The sequence below is a fragment of the Streptopelia decaocto genome (assembly GCF_964273445.1).
Source record: "Streptopelia decaocto genome assembly, chromosome: 5".
NCBI lineage: Eukaryota > Metazoa > Chordata > Aves > Columbiformes > Columbidae > Streptopelia > Streptopelia decaocto.
Genome location: NC_138659.1, coordinates 68,931,034 through 68,957,979, shown reverse-complemented (window position 1 = coordinate 68,957,979; position 26,946 = coordinate 68,931,034). Strand labels below are relative to the sequence as shown.

The following is a 26,946-nucleotide window of genomic DNA, read 5'->3' as shown; positions in this document are numbered from 1 at the left end:
TCCTTCCCTCCCTCCTTCCCTCCGCCCGCCCCGCCCGCAGCACGGCGGCGGCGGCGGCGGCCGAGGGAGCGCGGCTCGGAGCGGTACCCACAGCCGGCCCGGCCCGGGCCGCGCCGCCGCCACCACGGTAAGAACCCGGGGGGCGAGCCCTGCGCGGAGCGGAGCCGCGCTGCGCTGTCACCCGCGGCGTGTGCGTGCGTGGGGGTCCCGCCGTGCGCTCCCCGGGAGAGATGGGGGGGGGTGGCGGACAAAGGGTGGCGGTGCGCCCCGTCCTGCGCTGCCCGGGGTGCGGCGGGGGGCAGCGGTGCCCCTGGGGGGGTGGGACCCCCCTCGCCCAGCGCTGCGCATCCCCGCTCCGCCCGGGCGGAGTGGGCTGGGGGCTGCCCCCGCCTTTGTGCCGCCGGCTCCGCGCTCCCCCCGCCGGCGCTGGGCCCCCGGGGACGCGCAGGTCGCGCTCAGGGCAACCCCGGTCCTGCGCGGTTCGGCCGCGGGAGGAGCCGCCTCGACCGTGCGGAGGGAGCGCGGTGCGGCCGGGGTGTCTGCGGGCGCGGGGCCGGGGGCTGCGTGCGGGATGCGGGGCGCTCCTGCCGCCGGAGAAACGCGTTTCGGGACCGTCTCGGGTCGCCTCTCCAAAGCTTAGTGTGCGGGGAGCAAGCGTCCTTCTGCTCCTCAGGTTACTCTGCCTCTGTAATTCCTTCCTCCAAATGGATCAACACGTGCTTTCCTTTCTCTGCAACGAGAGTGATATTTAGCGAGGTTGAAACTTTGGCTGTTGGTGGGCTCGGTACAGAACTCCCCAAGTTTGGGGTCTGATGGGGGGGGCTGCAGCCCAGGGGAGCAGTGGACGTGGTTGAGCATCGCTGCTGAGATGCTGTCCAGCCATCTCACACGCTCCCCACCGTGCCCTGCTGCGGTTTTCACACCTGGCACACACGAGGTGATGAGCGAGGGCTGCGGGCATGTGCTGTGCGGCTCTGCCAGCCGCCCTGTGCCCCCGCGGGGGTCTCCAGCACCGGCCGCTGCCGCAGCGAGGGTCGGCAGCTCCTCGTGTGCGACGCACCCGGGCAGCTGAGTTGTCCTAGAAAGTCTGCAAGTCCCGTTTCTCCGTTCAGCAGCGTCAGGTTGTTCAAATTATACAGCACATGAAGATTTCACGTGTGGCTGTATGCGAAGATTTCATGAATAAGGGTATTCTCCTCAGTGATTTTAAGATTTAATTTACTTGTCAGCGAGAGCGGGTTTGCAGCAGCGCAGTGCCTGTCTTGGGCTGGTGCCGCCGCCTCTCTCCGTGCCGTGCGGTCTCCACAGACGCTGGTGTACCTTGGCAGCGCGTCCCCTCCTTAGGAAATCCTCTGGAGTAAAAAGTAAGCATAATTTGTTATGAAACAGGCTGATAGACCCAACTTCACTTTGCGATTGAAACCAGATGTGCATATTTTCCTTTTGAATCCTCAAACAATAATAAAAGTCTGTTTTGACAGATTAAAAACTACTTGCAAATTGCAGAGGTAGCGGTGTCTTGCAATAATGTTGTAAAAACAGGGGGAGCTGGGAGCATCTCTGCTCGCCTCTCACCGATATCGGGTATCTCCGAAAGCAGGAGCTGTGTTCCCTCTGATGGAAGAGCACAGATTGCTTCAATCTGCCTCCGGTGAGGGCAGAAATATTTACCAGGGCTTGGCTGAGGGCTGAAAATAGAAATAAAGAAACCCCAAAACAATGCAGATAATGTTTCTAGAGAAAATATTTGGGGTGGGTCACGCAACAGATTAATTAGAGTGATAGTAAAAAACCTGAATTTCAGAGTGGTTTGCTCTGTTCTTACCTGTCGTGGCTCTTTGTAGGTCTGAAGAGAGCTTCTGATTTATTTCTTCTTTTCTAAAAGTCCTCCGCAGGCTGAGGATGCTTGTGGTGGTGGGTGTGTTAGACCCGGGTTTAGCGAGGCTGAGCTCCGGGGTGCAAGATTAGGGCTGTGCTGGACGCAGCCTCCTCGCTTTCAAAGGTGGAGGGGGGGAAAACCCAACCAGAAAAACCCAACCAAAACAACCTGCCGTGGAATGATTTCCTTCTCTCCACTTCAAAGGGGAGGAGGATGTCCCGTGGAGCACGGCCACGCGTGCCGGCGGTTTTGCAGCCCGATCCCTGCATCCAGATTTTCTCGCTTCCAGCTTAAACCCAGAGGAGGGAGGGAAACTTTTGCGACTTCCAGCTCCCCACAGGGCCAAGGTCTCCAGGAACCGCTGCAGTTATAGAAAGCAGATGGGCCTTTGGGAGGAAGAGCGGTAAAAGCTCAGCCTGACAAATCCAGAAGTTTGCATGTAAAATCAAGGCAAATCGATTGAGGAGATAAGTGATTTCTGTGGGTGAGATCCAGTTTCTTACGTACGGAGATCAAGCAGACTGTGGGACAGAGCCAGCACCGATGTAGGTTCATTTCCAGTTATGGATACCCACATATATAAATACATGTGCATGAATATGCACGTGTGCAAATAGGTAAATATATACCAATATAAATCGCTATATCTGCTTTGGTTAATTACATTTAATTATTTTTTCTTAGTATCAAAGACTTACTTCACTTTTGGTGAAGGTGTGGGTAGAATGAGACATACAACTTTTTGTTGAAACACCTGTATTTCTGTGCAGAACAAACGGACCGTGTCCTGAGCGGGGATAGAGGAAGGACAAGGTTTATCCCATTTGTCCGTGTTATTATTACGGGTCGACTTCAACTCAAATGACAGCTGCATGCTTTGAGGCTGTTCTTCCTTTCTATTGCTTTCTTGCAATCTTGTTTAGAGGTATTTTTCCTGATCTTCGCTGGAATGGAGATAGGTTATGGCCTTGTAATATCTCAGGTAGAAGAGAGGACACCCCAGGTTGAAAGGGCTGAGTTTGGTTTTGTTCGCTTCCCCCTCCTATCTTAGATGATTTGTGGAATGATTTTGCTGGGAATAGTCTTAATTAATATTAATCCGTGGCATAGCAGACTTTGGACCAACAGGCTGAGACAGGACGAGGTGCCAGAGATGCTGTTGGCAGAGGGGAATCAGAACCTTTGCATCAGGTCTGTCCTCCCCCAAACTTGGCTTGAAATAGTTGAAAATACCTCCGGAAAGACAATCCCACACTTTATTCCCAGCAGAGGAGCCAGGGAGGCTGCTCCCCAAGCAAGTTCTCTTAGTGGCTGACTTTCTTCTTTTTGCTTTCTCTCCCAAAACGGGGTGGAGGAGGAAGAGGAAGCAAGGCTGCTGACTCAGGGAAACAGAACAAATAAAGAAGTCCGATGGGTAGCGGAGGGCTGCGGCTGTCGGAGGTCTCACGTGTCTGGCCCGATGTTCTGGTGGCAGCGATAGCGGCTTCTTGGCAGCCTCCCCGACACGCCGCCGTTCGCCTCGCGGGGGTCCCGTGCAAAAAATGTCACCAAAACAACAGCTCCTCCAGCACGGCTGCTCCCCGGAGAGCTAAATATAAACTGATCGGGCGAAGAGAAGGGAATTTTCCACCGTGCTACTCATCCGCGAGCCTGGAGAGTCATTAAAGCCTGTTCCCCCCGGGGAACCCCCTTTGCTCCCCATTGACTCTCTTTAGAGACAAGACCTTCCATCAATTCCTCAGAAGTGGTGGGCGCAGCGGCCGACCTGAGCCCCCGGAGCTCTGGTTTTGCGCTCGGGTTTTCCCTCTGAGTGGCGGCCGCGTTATAATTATGAAAAAGGACTTTTCCAAGGTCACGCTACGTGTCCGCAGTCGCAGCTATTTGCTTAGAGCAGCAATGCAGAACGTGGCTCTGGTGACAGGGAACCGGGGAGCAGATCCTCAGGCTGTTTTGTTTTTCTGAACTTTTACGAGCTGGCTGCCTTTAGAGGGACAAGAATTCCCAGGCAAGTGCTTGTTTTTGAAGCTCTGCCAAGCTGGTGCGAGCTCTGATAGTACAGGCTGTGGATGCGCGAGCTTTCGCTCATCAACAGGTGAAGTGGGTATTGAAAATTAGGAAGTGTCACAATGCAGTTAATTTACAGCCAGCGTTTCTTCTGGTTTCAGGTGGTTGATCCATGAGTTGTGAAGCCAGTGACGTCTGACATGTTGCAGATGTCAGATATCGCGTCTTGCGCAGCTTATATACGCTATGTAAGATAAATAAGGTTTGATGTGTTAGACGTTTCTGTTGAAATGCACGGAAGGAAGAAACTGCATTAAAGTGAGGAGCAGCAGCACCGCAGGCTGGGGGTCCCTGCACAGGCAGGTGGGGTCACCCAGGCGAGTTTGGCTCCATAATCACTGTATTTGGGTAATATGTTAAGAACCGGTTGAGTGAATGCAAAAGATCTGGTGTATTGAGTTTCTATACCTCCCTCCTAAAAAAAAATGCCCAAGGGTGACTTGGTCACGTTTTTTGCTTTTAGAGGATTAAATATAGCAGCATCATTGGTGTCACTCCTCCATAGCCCATTTGAAGCATCCCTTGGGCTGTATCATTCCCTGTATTTGTGGATCCTGGCCATAGATCTTGCTTTCAGCAGCCAAAACTCAGGTTTTACGCCATGCGGTAGGCGCGGGGTCGTAGTGAAAGAAGAGTTTTACTCCGTGGGTGTTTTGTGCTTGTGTATCGTTACATCTCTGAGGGTTTGTAAAGAAAATGCAATGTGGCAGACTTTGATCCGGTAACTGGAAAACCTGCCCTGCATCTCTGCTCAAAACCAGCCCTTGAAGGGAAGGACCCAAAGTCCTTTCCTTGGGGGAGGAGAAATGGGGCTTGGGGGTGATGGAGCGGAACGACGCTGCTGTCGAGGTGCATCAGCAACTTGTTTTGGGCTCAGCCCTCGGTCTGGATGGGGGGATTAAGGAGATGTACCCCTCATCCTGCTCCTAAATCCACGGACAAGTTAAAGTACTCACTTGCATTTAAGAAATTGCTTTTTTGTCCTTGTCTCCATGATGACTCTCTCAGGGGCCCTAGAGCAGCCTTCGTACTCCCAGTTGTACAGTCATTGTCATCTCTAGTCCTCTCTACCGCTGGGAATAAGGAAGGAAAACAGCGCTAAAGAGGATGAGTAGTTTTATCTCTGGTTAGGACAGACTCACAGCCCAGTTAGGACAGACTCACAGCCCAGTTACGCTAGGTGGTGGTAGCAATTTTTCTTTTCAAGTGATGTAGGAAAGGCACAATAAGTGTGAATTTTGTATTTGTATGCTTACCTTAACATTACTGAAAATACCTTCCTCCTGTGCTGGGTAATAGTTGTTGATGCTATAAAATTACTCCCGTTATATATATTATTAACCCCACTATTGCACCCCTTTTTGTGTGTGTCCCCCAGCTGTTACAAATGAATATTGTATAATATTTTTGAAAGGACACGTCCAATGCCAAAAGCTGTGTGCAGAAGCTGTAGATGCGTTACAGTTACGAAGTTACAGAAAGCGTTAAAAATATCCACACTTGGTCTTTGTAGCCTCTCTGTTAAATCACAAAAAGGTTATCTCTTTGTTGGGCTATCAGTTGTGCTATAATTGAAATACAATGCGATGGATGATGCTTCTCGGAGCACAAGCATTGTGGTTAATGAAGATTTACGGTTACCGATAGCTTCGTTTAGAAACTATCACCCCCGGTTTCAGTTGCGCATGGTTGATGTTGCTGGTAGAAGATTACTTTTCCCGTGGAGGTTTTGGATGAATTGTGAAGTATTTTAAACTTGATTTAAAAACAAAATAAAATTCCAAATCACCAGGTTTAGTAGTTTTCTGAATTAATTCTTGCTGGAGCATGTCTTTTAGAAAAGCCATCCAGCGCAGAGATAAAAATGCATTTGCTGATTGAGAACCCACCACAGTTGTTTATTATGCCGGTAATTTATTGCGATGATTATTGTCCGTGCTGTTCAGGATAAAAATTGCACTTTGCCCTGACTCTGAATCTGCGTAATTTCGACTTCTCGTGGTGCTGGGGGTGTTGTGCGGCTGTTCTGCTCCATCTGAAGGACCTGCTGAGCATCTGGGGAAGGGGCTGGAGCACAAGTGTGACGGGAGTGGCTGAGGGACCTGGGGGGTTCAGCTGGAGAACAGGAGCTGAGGGGAGACCTTCTGATCTCTGAACTGCCTGAAAGGAGCTTGGAGCATGGAGGGGGTTGGTCTCTGCTCCCAAGTAGCAAGTGATGGGACAAGAGGAAACAGCCTCAAGTTGCACCAAGGGAGGTCGAGGTTGGATATTGGGAACAATTTCTTCCCAGAAAGGGCTGTCAGGCATTGGAACAGGCAGTGGTGGAGTCACCATTCCTGGAGAGGTTTAAAAGGCACATAGATGAGGTTCTTAGGGACATGGTTTAGTTAGGTTATGGTTGGACTTGATGATCTTGAGAATCTTTTCCAAGCAAAATGATTCCATCTCCTTCCCTCTCTGAAGGTGATCAGGACATTCCTCAGCAGTTACCACTCCATGTTCTCCCATCTTGCACTGTATCCATGTCTTCAAGTCCCTCACTTAATCCTGGGGTCTTCTCCAGACCTTACTCAGACATGGCAGGAGGCTCCAGATGCCCGTGGTGGTTGTGGAGTGCAGAGCACAGAGCCAGGACCGTGTCTTCTTCTGGAGATCCCAAATTTATCCAGCCCACGGCTATATCTCCCACGTGCCTTGGTGATCCAGTGCAGGCGCCTGGGGACATGTCCCTGCCTTCCAAGCAAAATGTCTTTCAAGCAATTTATTTTGTTAAGGCGTATCTTAACATCTCAGTCAAACCCTGTGCTGGTTGCTTCTCTGTTTGGTATTGTCAAGTTGCTCTTCTTTGTATTTAGTGCTCTGCCACTCTTGAGTCACTTGCACAGCACTAATTTTCCTGTTTTCCTCCCAATTAGCACCAGAAATATTACCTGTCATAAGGTGAAAGGCAAGTTCCTGTTGAAGCCAATATTGCCCGTTTATTTGCGGGTCTGTTTGAGACATGTCAGCTAAATATTTATTCATAGCTGTCACCCATTCCTCTGCGCTTCAATGAAGTCTGTTTGACCAGAGCTCCCTTTCACCGGCACAAAGATGTTGAGTGAGATGAGAGCTCTTTTCTCACTGTTATTTGTGTTTCCTGACCGAAACCTGAGCTTTGGAGGCTCATTTTCTTGGGGCCATCCCAATGACCACGCTGGCTTGTGCCTGTCCCAGCAGCATCGGCGGTGGTGGCTCAGAAGACTTCTTGACGCGATCTCATAAAAGCCATAGGTGTAAATTACTTGGAGCTGTTGTTTAAGAAAGATCTATATTTAGAGCCTGCTGTTTAATATCATCCCAGATTACTCCTGACAAAAAACTTTACTATATCATTCTACTTTCTCATTTTACTTTCGCATTTAAGGATGTATTGACCATTTCTCCCTTTTCTGCATCATTCTGCCGTTCTCTCACTTCAGTGTTGTCAGTGGGACTTCTTGTTGTCCTTAATATCTATAAAAAACCCTGTATCTTGTTTTCTAACAGAGCCTGATATCTAACTTGCAGTCTGATGCATTTTAAGGTGGTTTCATTCTTTTAGGGACTTCATAATGATTGTCAAATTCTAGGATTCATTAATTCCTGCACTCATTAGTTGATACATATTTTTCCCTATGATGTGGACGTTTTTGCCGCTCTGTTTGTACTGGGCAATCCTTCATATTTGCGCACTGACAAAATACCTGGTGCGATACCCTTCCCGGTGTCCCGCTGGCAGCGCTGGAGCCGGAATGGGATGCACGTGGAGGTCGGTTCTCCTTGGGATGCTGATTTGGGAGGGCACTTCGTGGTTCACACCATGCTGGGACCGACCCCTCTGTCCTTTGCGCTTCCACGGCACAGAGAGATCTGTTTCTCCTGATTTTCACTTGTGGGGTGGGAGGAAGAGGGATATATGGAGAATACCCAGAGGCAGAGACTAAAATGCAGATTTTCTTTATTTTCCCCTTTTACTGTGTGTTCACACTGTCATAAATGAGCTCGAGGCAGGCTGGGCAAGATGGTGATTCTGCCAGCCCAAATAAAAGCAGGGACTGTTTTCATTTCCACTTTTTAAAATTTCCTTTTCTTTTCTTGTCTCCGAGACAGGCTGCAAAATCTGGGCTTTTGTGAGTGCCAAGCTATAGTGGGGCTCATCCCGCCCCACTTCAGCTACATGGGAATTGGGCATCTCCAGGGGTTGGAGAATCCCAATGCTGGGGGAATTATTGTTTGTCTAGGTGATTGTGTGATGGGATCCCTCGCTTTGGGGCAACAAGAACCGGCTCTCTGGAGCTGTACCCGTGGTTTGCAGTGCTGTGGGGGGAACATTTTGTTTCCTGGCCCTTGGGGAGCCCCCGAAGGAGCCAAATCCGCAGGAGGTTTGGGCTGTACGTGCTGCTGACACCTTGCAGGAGCTGCGAGCGTGTTATAGCAACAGATTCTGTATTATTCCAGCCTCGCAAGCGTCGCCCTGCAATATTAAAAACGCCGGCTGAAGCCCAAGTCCAGCCTCTCAATGAATGACTCCGTGGAAATGCTGTCGGGCGCGTTTTGGTGGTGCTTGGCTTTGATTTAAATGGGTAAATACGGTGAGTGGGTGTTTGCTTTGACTTCTTCCTTGTAGCGAAAGGATTCCTTGGAGGGAAGGTGAAGCCTCCGGTGCTGTTCCCCATCACAGCATCACAGCATTCTGCCCATGGCTTGGTGTTGGCGATGCCGTCCCTGCTGCCTGATTTGCCCAGCAGCTGTGGGAACCCCAAATTTCCCTGGGTATGGGGGATGCCTTGTGCCCAGGGCTCTGCTCACGGGTATGAATAACCCTCAAAGAGCCTGGGTTTGGGGACAGACTTTTCAGCAGGGCCTGTTGCAACAGGACAAGGGGTGATGATTTTAAATGAAAGGAAGGAGATTCAGGCTGGACATGAGGAAGAAAGTTTTGACTCTAAGGGTGGTGAGAGCCTGGCCCAGGTTGGCCAGAGAGGTGGTGGCTGAACCATCCCTGGAGACATCCCAGGCCAGGCTGCACGGGGCTCTGAGCAACCTGAGCTGGTGAAGATGTCCCTGCTCAGGGCAGGGGTTGGACTAGATGATCCCTTCCCACCCAAACCATTCTGTGAATCTCCATCTGAATGCAGCGTGGTCATCCCACCCAGGTGGGATGATGCTGCAGGACACCCTTGGCTTTTGAAGGCATCTCCCCATGCTTGTCCCACACTCTTAAACTCTGTGCCTCATAAAACTTCCCAAAATCACCTCCAGCTTTGACTGCACCAGGTTTATGTGTTGGAAATAGCCTTGCCATGCAGTGGGCTTTGCTGGAGGACACAGGGTGGTTGCAAACCATTGTCTCCTTGACCTGCTGCTTAATTAAGAGCCTATTCTTCTTCCCTCACATTCCCCCAGCTCCACCAGAGCTATCAAAACCAGCTCCTTGGCAGCCCGTGCACGTAGGAACTGTCTTCTGGTAACAGATTGTTATGTATTTAATGAACCCGAGGAAAACAAGAAATTTGAAGGCTGCGGGGCGATACAAGTTTGCTGTTCAGTCTGCCAAATTCACGCTAATTCAGACAACTCACAGATGTTTGGCTCCTCGTTCGTTTTAAGAGATTTATGTGAGATGCAGGGCTCTGAAATTTATTCCTGGCGTGCGGGCGAGACGGAGGTGGCAGCTTGGGCAAAGGTTTCCCAGCCCTGGAGGATTCCTCCCCTATCTCTGCGGATGCGCCGGGGCTGTACCTTCCTCTTGCCAGCGCAATGTTGATGGCAACGGATGGACAAACAACGGGGAAATGTGCCTTTCGGTCGCTAGGAGGATTAATAAAGGCTCCAGGTTCATCTTTCAGGAGCCAAGGAGCTCTTTGAAAGCTATTTCTCAGCTGAGGAGTGAAACCCCAGAGATTGCCCAAGAGCAAAAGTACTTTGTTCTAATGCAAACAGTGGGCTTGTAGGGTTTGCAGGTGAGGGTGGGTACGCGTGGTGCCTTGTGTGGGCACAGAGACCGTCTACTGAAAGCATTTGAAACTCTTAATATGTTGCCTGCTTAGTTCAGGTAGGTGATTTCAAATTTTGGAAGGTGCTAAGTCATCATTTTGCTGGGCTTCATGTGAGGTTCTGCAGTCTCAGGGTATTTATCCATAAAGGGGATGTGTTAGGGGTGATGTGAAGCCTGCAATTGATGCATACATCCAATATTTCCCTGATTTAAGTTCAGATATTTCTTTAGAGGACATCAGCCTCTACCGATTCTCCAGCTCAGCCTTGAAAAAGGGAGAAATCTGACTTGCAGGCAGGATCCAAATCTGTTCATAGACCGATGATGGTGCTCTGGTGCTTGACAAGCTTTCCTCAATTACACTACAAGATGACCCAGATCTTCCTTGTTCTTGGTCCGTGTGGTGGTTTTTTTGGTGGTCACTGATGAGTTTAAAACGTTACGGTCGGTGTTGCGACACTGAGCTCGCTTTGCAGCTCTGAGATGTGCTTCTCGTGGAGACCCCAAGACTTGTGAGCAAGCAAGGAAGCTGGCCAAGAAGCCTCCTTAACCCTCAGAGCGTTATTATCTGGCTGTAAGTAGGTGGATGCCGTGTTAGAGGTGGGTATTATTTTAATATGCTATTATTATATGTGCTATTTGAAGTCGGTTTTGCTTGAGAAGTGAGTCTGTAGAAATGGCATGATGGGGCTGTGTTTACCGTCTCTGTCTTAGACATCTTAGGTTGTATATGGGAAAACAATATAAGGAAGAAACAAGAATTGTTTTTTGTGTCTGTTTACTAGAGCAGCACGCTCTGAGCGGTAATTAAAAGTAAACCTGGACTCTGCTGGCTTGTTCAGCATCCCTGGTTGTTGAGATTAAGCAGCCAAAGCAATTCTCAATTCAGCAATTCCTCAGCTTTTGGGAGCGTGGCCAACACTCACAGTGTCTCACAGACCATTGCAAATTCTTGTAATAAATCTCACGACTGGGGAAAAAAAAAAAAAAGCAGAAAGGTGAGATGGTTTGTTGGCCCAGCGGGTTGAACTGCTGCTGCTGCTTCAGCTGTTCTTCTCCAGAGACAGCCCTTGGGCAAGTATTTCCAATATTCCTTCGAAGTAGTTTTCCTTGGGAGTAATATTTCCAATAATCCTTGGAAATATTACTCAGAATTAGCAGCAGTCCCCTAATGAGTGGATTAGGCAATGATTACATGTTTGCTTGAAGAGGATGTGCCATTTCTGGAGTCATTGGGACTAAGAGCATCCCATAGGATGTATCAATACGATCCATGTGATGCTCTACAGAGATATTGGTGGTGTCTGTCCCCAAACCAGTGTGGCTGTGTTCTTGGAGACAGTCCTGCTGGGGATGAGGACGCTGGGCTTGTGGGGCTGAGCTCTGCCATGTGTGACTTTGGGCTGAGCTGGCCCTGGAGTTGCTCCACGGCAGAGCGATGTGCTGGAGATGCACCCTCATCATCCTACAATGTTCTGATGCTGGTCCTCCACAAAAAATTATGTACAGGCTGGATGTGCAACCCAAAGATATTTAAGACCCAATGTCAATGCTCCAAATGCGTGTGCTCTTCTCTTTAACTACCGCACATGAGATTTTGTGCAGTGAGCTGGGTCTCTTTGCACATCGAATTCACCAGCAGCCTCCTCGCTTGCCGGTCGCTGTTTTGCAGTTACTAATTTTGCTCTCTTCTTTTCCTTTTCAGTTGCCAGGGAGGAAAAGGCAAAGTCACTGCCAGCACCATTTTCTTCGAGCTAAGATGTTGAGACAACGCACCTCTGTCCCTGCCCTGTCCTTTCGGTCCCTCTCCGCCGCTCGCGTGTACGGGAGTTGTTCCCCTGCCACTCCTATTCCTTGAGAGCATGGGGGCAATAAACCTGATGTGGTTATTCAACTAGATGGTGTGTAACTTTCCTCAGTTGCCCTTATTTCTTTTTGGTGAGAGCTTGCCTGCAGATGAGGTCCAACCAAACGTGTAGGTCTGCGTGTGAGCTTGGACTTCAGGCTCTTTTTAGAGGCTGGGGGTGTTTGGATGTGTGTTTTGGGGCTCAGGGTGCTGGGGACCCTCTGCCGTGCGTGACTTTGGCGTCAGGTTGAGGCAGGACCCGGGCACTAGGAGCAAGAGATAGGATTGAAATAATAGATTTTTATTTGCTTAGTAATTAATTTATGGTTATGGGCAAGCCCCTGGTACATCTGTTGTTCTTGGTAGTGAGCGTTCATCTCGGATCTCTGTAAGCCAGGTGGCCGTCCGTGGTGGCTGCGCATTGTGTTTTCTGTTCCTACCACAGTCCCTCGAGATGGGTGATGTTGCGGTAAACCTCAAGCTCCTTTTGGCCGTCATTTGGTTAGTGTGGCTGTAGAGGTTGGCTCCGTCCCGCTGTCCTGTGCTGGCAGCTCCACGGCACCTGTGAGTGCCGGGCTGCCTTGCTGAGAACCTCTGTTCCTGTGTGAAGCTGCTGGCCGTGAGCACCGAGGTGATGTGCTTCTCAAAGCCGTGCAGACGTACGGGAGCGGTGCTCGTCTTAAACACAACCCATTACTGCTTTCCCCTTTGCTATGCTAGCCTTTAAAAATGTTAAGCGTAGGCAAGCCTTTCACGTATTAATTCATGCTGAAACTGTGTCTTTATGGTGGAAAAGTCTAGTCTAGCTGCAAGCAGGAGGCGGAGGAGGACATTTCTTTCTTCTTTTCTTTGGCTGGTAATTACCGAGTACCTGGAGCTTGCTGGGCAGGAGTCGGGCACCATGTGGGACGTGTGTTCTCCTGCACCGGACCCGTCTCCTGCCTCTTGCCCTTCCCGGAGCAGGAGGAGGTGACCGGAGGCTCAGGGTCAGACGGAGCAGTGCTCCAGCCATTCTGGGCAGCCCGGGGCAGCTCTTTCCTCTCGATGGAGTCCCAGGGGATGATCCCGACGCGGCTGCATCCGTGGAAATTCTGTCCTTTGAAGTCACGTGCGCTTGACTCATGATCCTGTTTACTCAGGACTTAGCCCACGGGGCATTTTCAGAGCGTAAAGGCTTCTTCTCAGGAACTGAATGGCATCTTTCACATTTATTGGAGGTTTTTACCCCATAATAAAATCAGTATTTGCTAATGACATGGAAGAGCACTCATGCAAGGGGAGCAAGCTGCCCAGAGCTCAGCATCTATCAGCCCTGCTGCAGAAGGCAAGTTATTGCCCAAGTGCAGAAATGAGCCCACGTTTCGCTACATGCAAATGATAGCCTTCAAGCATTTTTTCCAAATTAGTAATGCAATAAATTAACAAATTGAAGAGGTACCTCTTGGTGTTGTCCAAAGCACTGCAGGTGAGTCAGGCTGTGCAACAAGGAGACTTGATGCAGCCCCAAATCCCTCCTAAGAAGTGGAGGGGTGGGGTGGGGGGACATGGTTTTGAGTCTGGATAAAAACTGCAATGTGATAGCCTGTAGAAAGCATTAAACACCACAATTTTCAATTGCAGTAACCAGTTTTGGCTGTCTCCGCAAATTCTTTCTAAATCACCTGTAGCGTTTGGAGGGGGTTGGCTGGATGTGATGTGCCCGGGCTCCGCAGCAGTCTGTCCTCATGGAGAAATAGGGATCTGCGTAGCAAGAAGGGAATTTCTGTCTAATTAGTGGGAAGAGGAGGGTGTTTAAGCCTTTGAAACATGCTCAGGGTATGGCCCGGAGGGATTAGGTTTGTTCTTCAGACATGTGGGTCTAAACTGTTAAATAAGCTTTGTGATCAGAGTGGCTCTTTGCTCAGCTCATTTTCTGCTCGGACGAGGCGAGGTTGACTTTTTCCACTGCCAAGCTGCATGTTCTGCTTTTCCTCTCGGAGGGCCATTTATATCAAACTGCTGCCTCAGTCCTTACTCGGATTCGTTGCTCCTTTGGTGGCATTCACAACTTCTGAACCGGTGTTATTGAGCCTGCCCTGGTATGAACCAGTGGCTCCAGCAGATGCGCTGAGCTGGGAGGCTTGGCTTGCTCCAGCCTTGCTCCTGAAGCACCTTATACCTTTGGGTAGCATTTTCTTTGTTGGTTCTCCAGAGACAGCGAGCCAGAATTTGGTGATGGGAATATTTTTCTGCTGAGCCAGAGCTTGCTCTCAGTTGCATCGTCGCATTTTGGAATGATGCTGCTGGTACCGGTGGAGCCAAGTCCGCAGCTACGCCGAGGACAGAGCCTGGCGTTGGGTGTTTGTCCTTCCTCTGTTTTCACGGAGTTCGGGAGCGAGTTGGAAGCGGCTGGAAATCCTCTGCCTGGAGAGGGTTTCATTCAGAAAGTTAAGGTCCAGCGTAGGGCAACCAAGATGATTAAGGGAGTGGAGCATCTCCCTTATGAAGAAAGGCTGAGGGAGCTGGGTCTCTTTAGTTTGGAGAAGAGGAGACTAAGGGGAGACCTTATTAATGTTTATAAATACATAAAGGGTGAGTGCCATGGGGATGGAGCCAGGCTCTTCTCGGTGGCAAACAATGATAGGACAAGGGGTAATGGGATCAAGCTGGAACACAAGAGGTTCCACTTAAATTTGAGAAGAAACTTCTTCTCAGTGAGGGTGACAGAGCACTGGAACAGGCTGCCCAGTGAAGTGGTGGAGTCTCCTTCTCTGCAGACATTCAAAACCCGCCTGGACATGTTCCTGTGCGACCTCACCTAGGTGTTCCTGCTCCAGCAGGGGGATTGGACTAGATGATCTTTTGAGGTCCCTTCCAATCCCAAACATACTGTGATACTGTGATACTGTGAAGGTCAGCACTGCTTCACCTTTTCCTCTTGCAAGGGATTTAAGAAAACTTTCTGGGTAGTCAAAAGGGAGCCTGGATGCTTCTCCATGCACAGCACAGGGAGCGGTGCTGGGGTAGCACGCAGGGTCCTGTGTCGCTTGTTACTTTTCCTAAAAAATTCTGCAGAGGTGAGTGATTTATATTACAACAGTGATCCACTGTGCAAGGTGTATGAGTGTGCAAAATACGGCTCCAGCTCCTCGTTCCCGCGTGCCTTTTCTGCCTGTAAATAGGTTTGATGTCAGATTATGTGTCCAGGGATGGATTATTTGGGCTGGATGGGGGCTGAATGTTTTCTGGACGGAGGGTGATGGTCTCACAGCAAGTTGAAATCTTTTGATGCTGATCCTCAGTCGTCTTCATGAAGAGTTCTGCTAGAGGCCAGATATATAGAATCATAGAATCATTTCAGGATCATTGAGTCCAACCGTAACCTAACTCTAGCACTAAAGATGAGCAGCTCTAGGGCTGTATTCCTTGCTGGCACATTTTATGGAGCATATTTTTTCACAGGCATTACCTTTCAAGTCTGTGGATGAAAAGTTGAATCATCTGACTTACTCTTTTTTTGCAGTGTAATTGTTTTCCAAGCCCAACACTCAGTTGCTGTGATACTGTCCACAAAGCAGCTCTAAGAGAAACCTCTCCCCACCTCCGCAACTACAAAGATCACAGAAACTTCTGCTTGGTCTGTGTTTTGAAGCAATACCCACGGAAAAAGCAAGATTTGCTCAAATTTGAGGGTTTCCATGCACTAATGCTGCTTATGGGTGCTCTGTGCAGCTCAGGAGATTGAGTTCATCCCAGTGGCTGTGTCCCAAGTCTAAACTTAACCTTGACGGAGGGATGAAGATACTTGCTTTATCTGATTCAAAAGAGGAAATACATGTCTTAAAATAATTAATGGTCCCTGAAGAGTATCTTTGTATTGGCATGTGTGTGCGTGAAAGCCTCCAGTCTATAAATACACAGTAGTTTCCTCCTCGGAGTCAATAGGGAGAAAGCCCTGGATCTGCAGAAGTGTTTCTGTCTCCCACTTGTTTGCATCCAGAGGACATGCCGAGGCAGGACTGCACTGGGTCACACCGTGCGTCAGGAGCCCGGTGAGGCAGGATGAGGAGCCAAAGATCACATTTCACTGGAAAGCTGATTTTTTTTTCCTTTTTATTGCAATCGCTTCGTGGGGACTATTTCAAAATAAAAATACCCCAGACCCGAAGGTCTGGGACCTGATGCAGGGTGATGCTGGCTTGCAGCGTGGGCAGTGTTTGCTTGCGTTCTCGTTAGGGCTGTGTTAATTGCAGGAGATGCAGTGGGGAGGTGCGAGGTGTCCGGCTCGAGCTGGGAGCCTCTGCCTGTACTTGCCTGGGTGCGGGTAGGAGCCTGCCGCAGCAACATTAATCATTACCTTAGGGAAAGATAATTATTCGGGGAGAAATCATACCCTGTTAACGAGGAACCATGCTTAACTGCTTTCATGCTGCTCTGAACGCTTGTTTGATCTTGGCTTCCCGTGCTGTTGCCTTGCTGGTGATGGCCCCGGAGTCCAGCCCCATGGCAAGCATCGCTATCTCTGCATTGGGATCAGGGACAACCGAGGTTGTGGCAGATAAAAATATAATCCTGCGTGTTTTTTAGTCCTTGTCGTGTGCTTTAGCCGTCTATAATATGGTGCAGGAGGGCACCACCAGTTGTACTCCGGGGGTTACCCCAGCGCTGCGGGGAGGCTGGAGTCTCCCAGATTGCCTTCTGCTCCTCATCCTTGAGCAGGACATTAAACCCGGCTTAGTTCTCCCAGCTCGGAGGCACGCACTGGGGTCTAAGTACCTTTTGTCCACTGGGCATGCCAGTCTCTGGGAGGCCGCTGGCCCTGCAAGTTTGGCAGGAGGGGATTTTTCCTTGGGGAACGGGACCTCTGATCTGGCAGATCTGGGCTTGGACACCGGCGAGAGCAGCCGCTGCCCTGCTCCTCATCCTTGGTCTGTGGCTCAACCATGGTAGCTATGGGGCTACCATGGGGCAACCATGGGGCTAAAATTGCTGTCTTCATTTGGTCCTTGCTTCTATGCATCTTTTCGTTGTCCCCATCTGTCCTGGGCTATGTGCCGGTGTCACCGGCAGCCCTTTTTTGGGGAGCATCCCCTCGCCTCGTGTTTGTTCAGAGCCTGACATAAATAGCCATCCCTCCTGAACAGGATCTCTGGGTTTTGCTGCATACCAGTAAATTGGATGGAAGGACTGTCAAAATGCAGAAATGTAAAACTCTCGTGGAGGTTATTAATGACTGTACAGTGCCTCTTTCTGCTTGCTTCTGGAAAACAGCCTGGTGTCCCCAAGTTGTCCCCAACACAGGGCTTGGGGAGCCTCCTGAGTGTAACCCGGGGGATCTATGTGCTGTAACAGAGGTGTCTGAGCTGCCTCCAGGATCACTGGGGGTTTTGCAGCCCCACCATGATGGGGACAAGTTGCTGTGTTTGCCGACTGGTCCTCCAGCCACTCCATCCTCCATACATTGTGCTCTCCTCACGTAAATCCTGGCTATCCATAGTACAACTATATGATCTGTACTTGCAAATTATGTTTCATTTTGATGGTCTGAAATACTTCGCTTTTCTACTTGACAGTTTCTATTTGGTCATTGGGTTGCCCAGAGGTTTATGATGAAGCTATCATTAAATTGTATATTATAAGCCCATCAGTGTCCCGTAAGAAGCTGGAGACTGTACCACGTGCCCTTGGGAACAGTAAATCTTTGGAAAATGTATTGATTTCCCCATCCTGGCTTTGCACTCTGGATGAACTTTGTCCTCACAAAATAATAGAAGGTGATTTTTCTTTACCAGCCAGCTGGCCTTCAAATGAGCTACTCATAACACCATTGCGAGCTCTGATCCAGGTGAACATGGAAAAGACTATTTACAAGCTGGGAAGAGGGGCTGTATCGCTTCCTAATGAGGTTTAATACTTCGTGGCATTTTCGCAAACATTGTCCTTAAATATCACAGTTGGGTTTTGACTGCGTGTTGCAAGATTGGTGTTTTATGCTCTTTGGATCGTGCAAGTGATGGTTTTGTTGTTTGCATCAGCTGCAAGGCAAGGAAATAGCGAAACAGGATTAGAGGAGTGGTTTGGGGAAAACACTGATTTCTCTAATCAGATTTGAATTGCAATCTGTCTGCTTTTACATGAGAGTAAGTTTATTGGAGAGGTTGCCAGGAGGTGAGGCAGAGCTGGGCAAACACTCACGCTCAGGTCTGTGCGGTGCTGTATCAGGCTGGCTTGCAGCTTGTTTTTTTAATACACGTTCCTCTTTGTGCCCACTTTAGCTTTTCCTACCTAAAACTACCTAAGAAATAGGTAAGGATCAAGATGGATAGTGTGGCCCTTAGGATTTCAGGGCAGGGAGCTCTCTCCTTCCTTGCAGGCAACTCTTTGCCTTGTTTATTCCCCAAAAAGCTCTTCACAGGTTGGAAATTGGGAAGTAGCTGGGGTGGGATAGGGTCATCCAAGGGATTTCACAGCCTTAATGATGCTGAAGAGGCTTTTTCTGCTGGACATCTGCTCCCTGTTGGTCTGGGGGCAAGGACTTGTGTGAGATCGACCCTGGGGCTTTAATCAGCCTTTCCTTCAAAGCCTCGATAGCTTTGGTATAGGGGATGTGAGTTCCCTTTTTCAAAGGAAGAATTCAGAGGAGACTCTATTTACCTGTTTATTTATCAGTTTATTTATTCATTATTTATTTATCTATTTATTATCCTGGTGTACTTCTGTCCCTCCGGATCGCCTTGTGTACCTTATGTGCTTCCAACAGTTCGTGCGAGTGCCTGTCCCGCGAAACACCTTCGCGCTGATGGGCTGCAGGGGACCACCAACAATATTTAAGACCCTAAAATAAATAATCCCCTGGAGTAACCGCCGTTGGGGTGTTTTTCAGGCAGTGCTCGCCCATTGCCCACCTTCACCCTGCCAGAGAATCATAGAATGGTTTGGGTTGAAGGGACCTTCCGAGCTCATCCAACCCCAACATCTTCACCAGCTCAGGTTGCTCAGAGCCCCGTCCAGCCTGGCCTGGGATGTCTCCAGGGATGGTTCATCCACCACCTCTCTGAGCAACTTGGGCCAGGCTCTCACCACCCTCAGGGCAACAATTTCCGTCTCCCCCTCTCAGGTGAGTCCATTAACGCTGTTTCTCTCTCTGTGTGCACAGGGAGTTTTCCGTGCTCGGAGGCTGTTCCTGTACATCCCCCCAGGAGCCGGCGGGGCTGAGCCTTTCCCGGGGGAACATGCACTGACAGAGGAGCTTCCCCAGACCTTGGCTGCCGGCACCCTTGGCCTGAGCCCTGATGGACTCTGAGGCAGGACTACGTTACCATGGTGATGATCTTAACCAAAACTCGGGAAAACAAAGGTGCTGACTCCATAACATGCAGGACTGAGCTGGTAAGCTTTGAGAAATCTTCGTTCAAAACTTATTTGCTGGTGGGAGCTTTGCTGTAGTGTTACAATATGAGTGTTTTTCAGGGCCAGATCTTTAGATGGTTTATATCGCTGATTTCTACCAAGCCGCATTAATATCCAAGGAGCAGGCGACTGGAGTGCTGTTGGTTTTGCATATGTGAATTTCAGTCAGCACGCAATGGAATAAAGAGCGGAAAAAAAAATCAATGCCGTGAATAACACAAGTGAGAAGTTGTTTCACCAACAGCGAACAGATGCTCATCATTAATAGGAGGATGAGCAAGTGGGGAGCAGGATTAGGTGGGAGATGGCGAAGGGCAGTGCTGTGGTACTTAACGGCCTCCCTGGCAGCCTGGAGGGATGCAAATCCAACCACGCTGAATGAGCAGGCAATGAACAGACAGAAAAACAAATTAGGGGCAGCAAACAGCCAAAATGATGCTGCAAGGGGTGAGTGAGGCTGTGGGGCTGAGGTACTGTGACATGAGGGGCAATGTATTGTCGGGGGACGGTGTCAGAACCAGCGAGGACGGGCAGGAGGAGGTATGGGATGATGGAGAGTCGTCTGAGAAAGCCCAGAGCAAGGCTGGTTGTGGATTTTTCTCTTCTGTCCTCCGGGAGAGATGGTCATAGTCCGAGAAGAAAGTAGACTGAAAGGCTCTTCCTCGCAGGGTGGGCTGAGAGCCTCAGATAAGGGCGTGCAGGAACAGGGCAGGAAGCATCTGGCAAGATTAGCCATAAATGGGCATTTTGAGCATAAAGAGAAATATAAACGCCTAAGTTTGCTGAGGATGATGGACTGACTGTCCAGGCTTCCCAGGCAGATAACTCAGCATGCCAGGGCAGAGGCAGGCTGTGCCGGCAGTGTGCGGCAGAGAAGGAGAGCAAGCCATGGGCGCCGTTAAATCCTGCCTTAAAAGGGTAATATTTGGGAAGGAAGGATATTGATAAATTAGAAAGTCATCCTTGCTTTAGTATTGGCTGCTGCCAGGAAGGCAGCATCTCCTGTGGCTGCTGCTCAGTGTGGCGAGTGGGGAGCCTGAGCATCCCACACCCGCTGTACCCCAGGAGGTGAAGGGGAACTTTCTACGGAGAGGTGGACGAGGAGTAGTTTCTTCTACTACTGCGGGAAGGGATGGGCAGCCTGGATTTCCGATGGCAGGCACTGAGGTGAGGAGCTGTAACGCGAAACTTTGCCCTCGCGTGTTTGCCAAGTGCCTCCCGCAGCCCTGGGGCTGGGTCAGTACTGCAGTGATCATCCTGGTTACACGACTCGAGTGGCTGGTTGTCCAGGCTGTTAAGTTGGGGCAGGTGTTCACAAGAAGGCTGATCCACCAAGGAAAGCAAGAATTTTTCAGTTGACTTCATGGGAAAGGCCAAAAAGCAAAACGTAAAGGGAATAAATGTCCCAGCAGTGGGACAGTATCACCTACCAACGCCCGATGGGCTCATTTGGTTCAGTTCCCAGTTTGGCGGTAGGTGAAACTCTTAGGAAATGGTAATTATACTCAATATAAGACATATGTCATCTAAAGATGTTCCTCTGCGTCCCACACTTGCAAGCAGTAGCTGGTCTCTGGGGCTTGTCCCACTTCCATCTTTGCTCCACTTGGGCCACTCTTTGGAGACAGTTGCCCATCCTTGCTGTCTCCTGAATAATTCTACCTGCTGACAGATAGAAACAGCCTTGCTTACCTAGAAAAGTGCCAACATGCTCTGGAGAAGGTGACCAACCCTTATTTACCTTGTTTCCATCTGCACCTCATCATTGTTTTCTGCCTCCACATCCCTCTATATTCAACATCTACAATATTCTGTGTATGAAGTGAGATCCTTTTATTGGATTGCTCTGTGCAGGGAGGTGTCAGCCATTGTTACATCATTATTATTATTATTAATGAGCAGGCAACCTGTAAAACATGGATCAGGAAAGAAGGTGCATATGTGATGGCCGAAGGCCAAATAAAATGCAGCTATAGCAGCACAGATGAATGGGGAGGTCATGCTGATGCTTCCCTCAGGTAATGTAAAGCCTCAGTCAAGACGGGCCGGCGTTGCCAGAGAGAAACTTCAGAAGCAGAATATGGGTATTTTTGTGGCTAATAAAATAAGAATTAGTATGGAAGTGTGTTTTTGCAGACATAGCTGAAATGGCATGAGGCTGCAGATGACATATTGATTTATTGTATATAAAACTGTCCATGCCCATTTTTAGAAGTCTGATGATGTCTCTTACGCTGTCAAGAGAGAAATTCTTGGGAAAAAAAAAAAAAGAGTGTAAAAAAAGCATCCAGGATTATTTTGTATCCATATAGCAGCATTTTTCCCTATTTTTAGCACAAATTAGCACAATCCAAACACAGACTTCCCAGAAGTCCTGGGATGAGGGTGCCTTGCCTTAGAAACACACTATATGTTTTAAAAAAAAACAAAATAAAAGCTGCTTTGTACCTAGACAGGAGACTTTAATGGGCTTGAGTGGGGGTCAGATAGCACTGGTGCAGAATTACTGCTGAATTTTACCTCCAGGTTTAGTTTCTCTGGTGGTTCGGGTCCCGGAGCGGGGACTTTGCTGCAACTGTTCCCATGGGTAAGGACGAGGTGCAGGAGCCGTGATCTGCAAGCTCAGACCTCCACACCAACCCTCTGCAGCGTTTAATTAGATTTGATTTCACTGAGGGAAGGTGACCGGGTCTGTCCCCTGTCCCTGCCCTAACGGGACGGTCGTGGGTGGCCGAGGCTGGACCAGGGTGGTTTCTGGTGCCACGGTTGAGTCTGTGAGAAGTGAATAGTTTTTCTGGTTGTTTGCAGCACACTCCAAAGATGAGTCAAGGACCTACCCTCTTCTCTTGTGGCGTGATGGGTAAGTAACAGAAACTTCTGTCTGTATTTACTCCGCCTCCACTCCCACTTCCTTATAGTGATGGGTGGGAAGATGACTTGCTGGATCTCTCCAAAAAACGTTCCCCGTGCCACCCGCCTTCCCAGAGGAGTTTGTCCTGCCCTGTTGCCATTGCCCAGTGAATTGCTTATCTCCTTTCCCCTCCCCTTTGATATATCTGCTTATTTTTAGAGTAACTCATACAGTCGAGGCTATAAGCATTTTGAGTCTGAAATAGTGTTTGAGTATCCAGTCCATGACCATGGCTTTTTATTTGGCAATAAATATCAGTATTACCACTGAAATATTCTGCCACTTCGCACAACGTGTTTGGACAGGCCTCAAACAATAAGGAAAATGTCTTTTTTTTGCCTTAAATGATTGATAACCATGGTATAGGATGTTTAATACCTATCACGTCAGGGCTTGCAATTAATTTTTATGCTGAGCAGCCACCAAAATTGATGGGAGATTGGTGCCTTGGCCGGTGATCCTGAAAAGCAGATAGTGCTGGAGGATGTGCTGTTATATTGTGCTCTTTGGGTTTTGTAGGGGGGAGCCATTCACTAGGCAAAGTCTCAAAACCCAATTAAAATTGTAGGTCAAGTTTGAGCCAAGCTACTTGGTATGAAAGCCAATACTTTACAGACAAAGAGGCTGCCCCTTTTCTTCATGGACACAACTCTCATTAGCGTTAATGGGACCTGAGCACATTCATTGAGGGGAGATATTTCCCAAGCTCTCCAATAACTCTGGTCATTTGGAGCGGTGGGGGAAGATGGAAAGCGTTTGGATTTTTTTCAGGTGAAAGTCACAAGCTTCCAAGTCAAGAAGGGATAGAGACAGCCTGTTCCCTTTCTCCTGCCTGTCAAACATGAGTGAGGAACAAAGAAACCCAATCAGATGGTTTTGTCTTGCGCTGGGGCACTGGCAGGCACTTCAGCAGATATGAAGAGTCTACTCCTAATTGAAAAGCAGCTTGTCATTAAGAGCTTTTACAAAGCCGCCTGTGTCTTTGTAGCACTGTGCTGGTCTTCCTTGGCTGCCAAATTATCCTCTTTCTGAGGGAACCAAATCTCATCTCCTTGACCACAGCTTCTTGCGTCATGGTCTTCATCAGTGTTGGGCCCCTTGGGGTACTGGAGCGAGTTGAGAGAAGGGAACGGAGCTGGTGAGGGGCTGGAGCACAAGTGTGACGGGAGCGGCTGAGGGACCTGGGGGGTTCAGCTGGAGAACAGGAGCTGAGGGGAGACCTTCTGATCTCTGAACTGCCTGAAAGGAGCTTGGAGCATGGAGGGGGTTGGTCTCTGCTCCCAAGTAACAAGTGATAGGACGAGAGGAAATGGCCTCAAGTTGCGCCAGTCGAGGTTGAGGTTGGATATTGGGAACAATTTCTTCCCCAAAGGGCTGTGGGGCATTGGAACCAAAACAGTTCTATGATTCTATGCCCAGTCAAGAGGAGCCAGGCTCTCCAGCATACAAGAACATTGGTTTGCTTGGGTTTAATTTTAGGCATCTTTCCCAAATGCTCTTTTCAAGGTCTTCAAACGTGGGCCGTGATCACAGAGCAATCCAGCATCAAAACTTGCATAATGTTTTAAATAAGTCCCGTGGTTATAATGGCACCAAATGTGAAACTGGGGGAATATTTCAGGTCAAAGGACCAAGTCCCTGTTGGTGGAGATCACTGAGATAAATAAACACAGTGAAGTTTGGACTGGCAGTGGAGCTGATGGGAGGCAAAAAGTTGTAGTCCCATGGACAGTGTCAGGGGGATGAAGGGAAGTTGGCTGAATTTTCTCAAGGAAGGAAAAGGAAGAAGTTGGGTTAAAGTCCCAATGGATGCATAATGGACCATGACCAAGAAACCCAGCTGGCCCAGGACAGCGAGCCTGTGGTCCTGCTTACCCATGGCATAACGTAGGGAAAAAGAGTAAACTAAAGCCCGTGTATTTCAGATGTAAATACCTCATAAGGTACTAAACATCACGAGAATCTGAAAATCAATTCTAGATTGTAACAGAACTCAATACATGAGTAAACGTTATTAAAGACTTGGTATGTAGGATGACACATGTTAGATTCACTTCTCAAGGTGAACTAAATAATATTTTGATTTTTAGATTTATGAGAAATACTCCTGACAGTGATACATTAATATTACTGAAAAGATTAGTTTTGTCTTTAATCTTCCCAGCAGAGGGCTATATAAAGATGAAATGCATAAAACCATAAATTCAACATTTTATTTTTTCCCTTCTGCTTGATGGGCCCTTAAAACACCTGGAAGTATAAGGATTATCTAATTGTTGGATAGGGCGTTTTCCCCTTTTTTCAACTTTCTTCCTCCACAGTCTCCATCACATGCCCCCAGTGAAAATATTGGTGACTGTGTTAGAGAAAGGAGGTGGCATAGTAGAAAGTTGGGGTGTTACTTTTGACTTCCTATATTGAAATGTTTCAGGCTTTGGGTGGATGGCAGAAGAAAATGTATGCTATTTTAACAAGGCCCTGGCAGCATCGCCTAACCTCTCCTTAGCAGGTATTTATGTGTCTCCCATCCCTGGAGACATCCCAGGCCAGGCTGGATGGGGCTCTGAGCAACCTGAGCTGGTGAAGATGTCCCTGCTCATGGCAGGGGTGGCACTGGATGGGCTTTGAAGGTCCCTTCCAACCCAAAGTATTCTGTGATTCTTTGATGGATGAAGCACGCAGGTCACCTCATCCGTCCTTTGGCGCAGTTGGGCAACGCCAGTGGTCCAAGAGGTGATGGTGCTGGTGGGGTTGCAGCCTTGGGTCTCATCATGGCACACCTGCCTGGAAAATGACTTTTCACACCGTGTGGGTGATGGAGAAAAGCCAAGAAGCCCAAAGGAAATCCAGCTGGGGGGTGATGCCCCTCGATCGCATCCCGAAAGCGCCCACCTACTGCTCTGCCTCCCAATACAGGGCTCGCACACCTTCTGCTTCAGAGCCGGGATTTCCTGGGGTTTCAGGGATTATTTTTTTGGAAAGCCACCAGTGTAGAAAAGCATCTTGGTGCACGTTCAAGCACAGTCGATTTGCAAAGAGAAAAAAACAGGCAGGGAAAGCCAACAAGGCACAGCTGGAGCAAGGAGACCTCGCCAGACGATTGTGTTGAGGTGCAGGGCACGTTCTGCCACCGAGGTGGGGAATTTCCCTCCCCCGTGCAGGCTGTTGGCACAAGCAGCCCACTGATGTGTTTATTCTCCGGTGGTAGATTTGGGGGCCGCTGTTTTATTTCCCATTGAAGCACAGCTCCACGCATCGTATTTTAATCTTATTTCTGCCGTGGGAAGGCTCTATGGCACTGCCATCAGCTTATTATAACCATTAAATTTGTTCCACGTTTAGAAATCATCTCTCAAACATAAGCAGGGGACAGTGGAAAATGCAAACTGCTTTCTTCCTTGTGCACAGAGACTGAGAGACTGAAATTCAGCTTGAACAACGTGGGGAAAAAGGGAATTGGATGCACACCCGTGTGAAGAGAAATGTTTGGGTTAGGATCCAAACAGAATTTATCTGCCAAAAAGGAGAAGAAAAATTGATTGAAACCTGTAATTGCTTTACAAGTTGCCGTAATAAATTATGTATTAATGTAAATTATTTCACGGGAAAAGAACGTAGAGGAAACTTGAGCAGAAGGATCATGCATTATGTATAAAAAGGAGCTGTAAAAATATTACAGCAGCCCATTTGTGTTGCTGTAGTTAAAGTTGTGTCAGCGTTTTGGTTTTACACCCTTCCCTGTGGTTATGCATGTGGTCATTAAAAGTGACTCTGTCACCAGAGGAGCACGGCAGTCGTTTGAAAAGCCTGTGACCGTCCCGAAGCTCCAAGGTACCTGGCACGTCCCTGCGCTGCTCCTGAAAAACCTGGAGCTCAGCGTCTGGAAACGTGGCTGTGATGCTGCGAGGATGGAGCCTGTTCTCCGTGGGGCTGTGCAAAGCCCTCAGAGATATTTGGAGGACAGCACCTTGATTTTGGGATGTGATTTCAGCTCACGAGTGCACTGGACTGCTGGGCTTGTTTGATGTGGTGAAGGTTGCACCGGAGAACAGATGGATGTTGTTCATGAGTTCAGAGAAGGGAATGGAGCTGGGGAAGGGGCTGGAGCACAAGTGCTGAGGGACCTGGGGGGTTCAGCTGGAGAACAGGAGCTGAGGGGAGACCTTCTGATCTCTGAACTGCCTGAAAGGAGCTTGGAGCCAGGGGGGGTAGGTCTCTTCTCCCAAGTAACAAGCACCAGGAGCAGAGGAAACGGCCTCAAGTTGCACCAGGGGAGGTTGAGGTTGGATGTTGGGAACAATTTCTTCCCCAAAGGGCTGTGGGGCATTGGAACAGGCTGCCCAGGGCAGTGCTGGAGTCACCATCCCTGGAGGGGTTTCAGAGACATGGAGATGAGGTTCTCATTGACATGCGTTAGAGGTGGACTTGGCAGTGTTGGGTTAATGGTTGGACTCGATGATCTTTACAGTCTTTTCCAACCAGATGGTTCTATGAATGTGTGTTCACTCCCAGAAGTGAAGGTCTTTTTTGCCTAAATGGAAGAGATAATGGTGCTGATGGTGTTGGAGCATGCTGTCGATGGTACCAGGGCAGGTTTTACTATGCTTGCATACAGGTGGCTTCTGCTTGTCTCTGAAAATAGGAGAGAGGGGCAAATATCATAAACCAGGTGAGGATCACCTGGCGGGCAGAGCCTGGGGCTTGCTGGGGCTTGTCGCCGCTTGCCCAGCCCAGCAAGTCCCACCAAAGCCCTGGGCCAACGGCTTTGCCACCAAACTGTCTCTGGGGCTAAATCAGAGCCAACTATCTCAGCCTTGCTTTGGAAAGCAGAAATAATT

General features: G+C 49.0%; 1 protein-coding gene across 1 annotated transcript in view; it reads left to right on the top strand.

The window, feature by feature from the left end:
- The first annotated feature begins 24 nt into the window (after nucleotides 1–24).
- Nucleotides 25–26,946, top strand: part of FAM53B (family with sequence similarity 53 member B) — a 48,668-nt gene continuing 21,746 nt past the window's right edge. Inside the window, exons 1-3 of the mRNA XM_082053344.1 lie at nucleotides 25–127; nucleotides 18,944–19,176; nucleotides 22,006–22,057. Of these exons, the coding sequence (XP_081909470.1) occupies nucleotides 19,108–19,176; nucleotides 22,006–22,057 (121 nt within the window). The 5' untranslated portion in view covers nucleotides 25–127; nucleotides 18,944–19,107. The remainder of the gene's footprint in view (nucleotides 128–18,943; nucleotides 19,177–22,005; nucleotides 22,058–26,946) is intronic.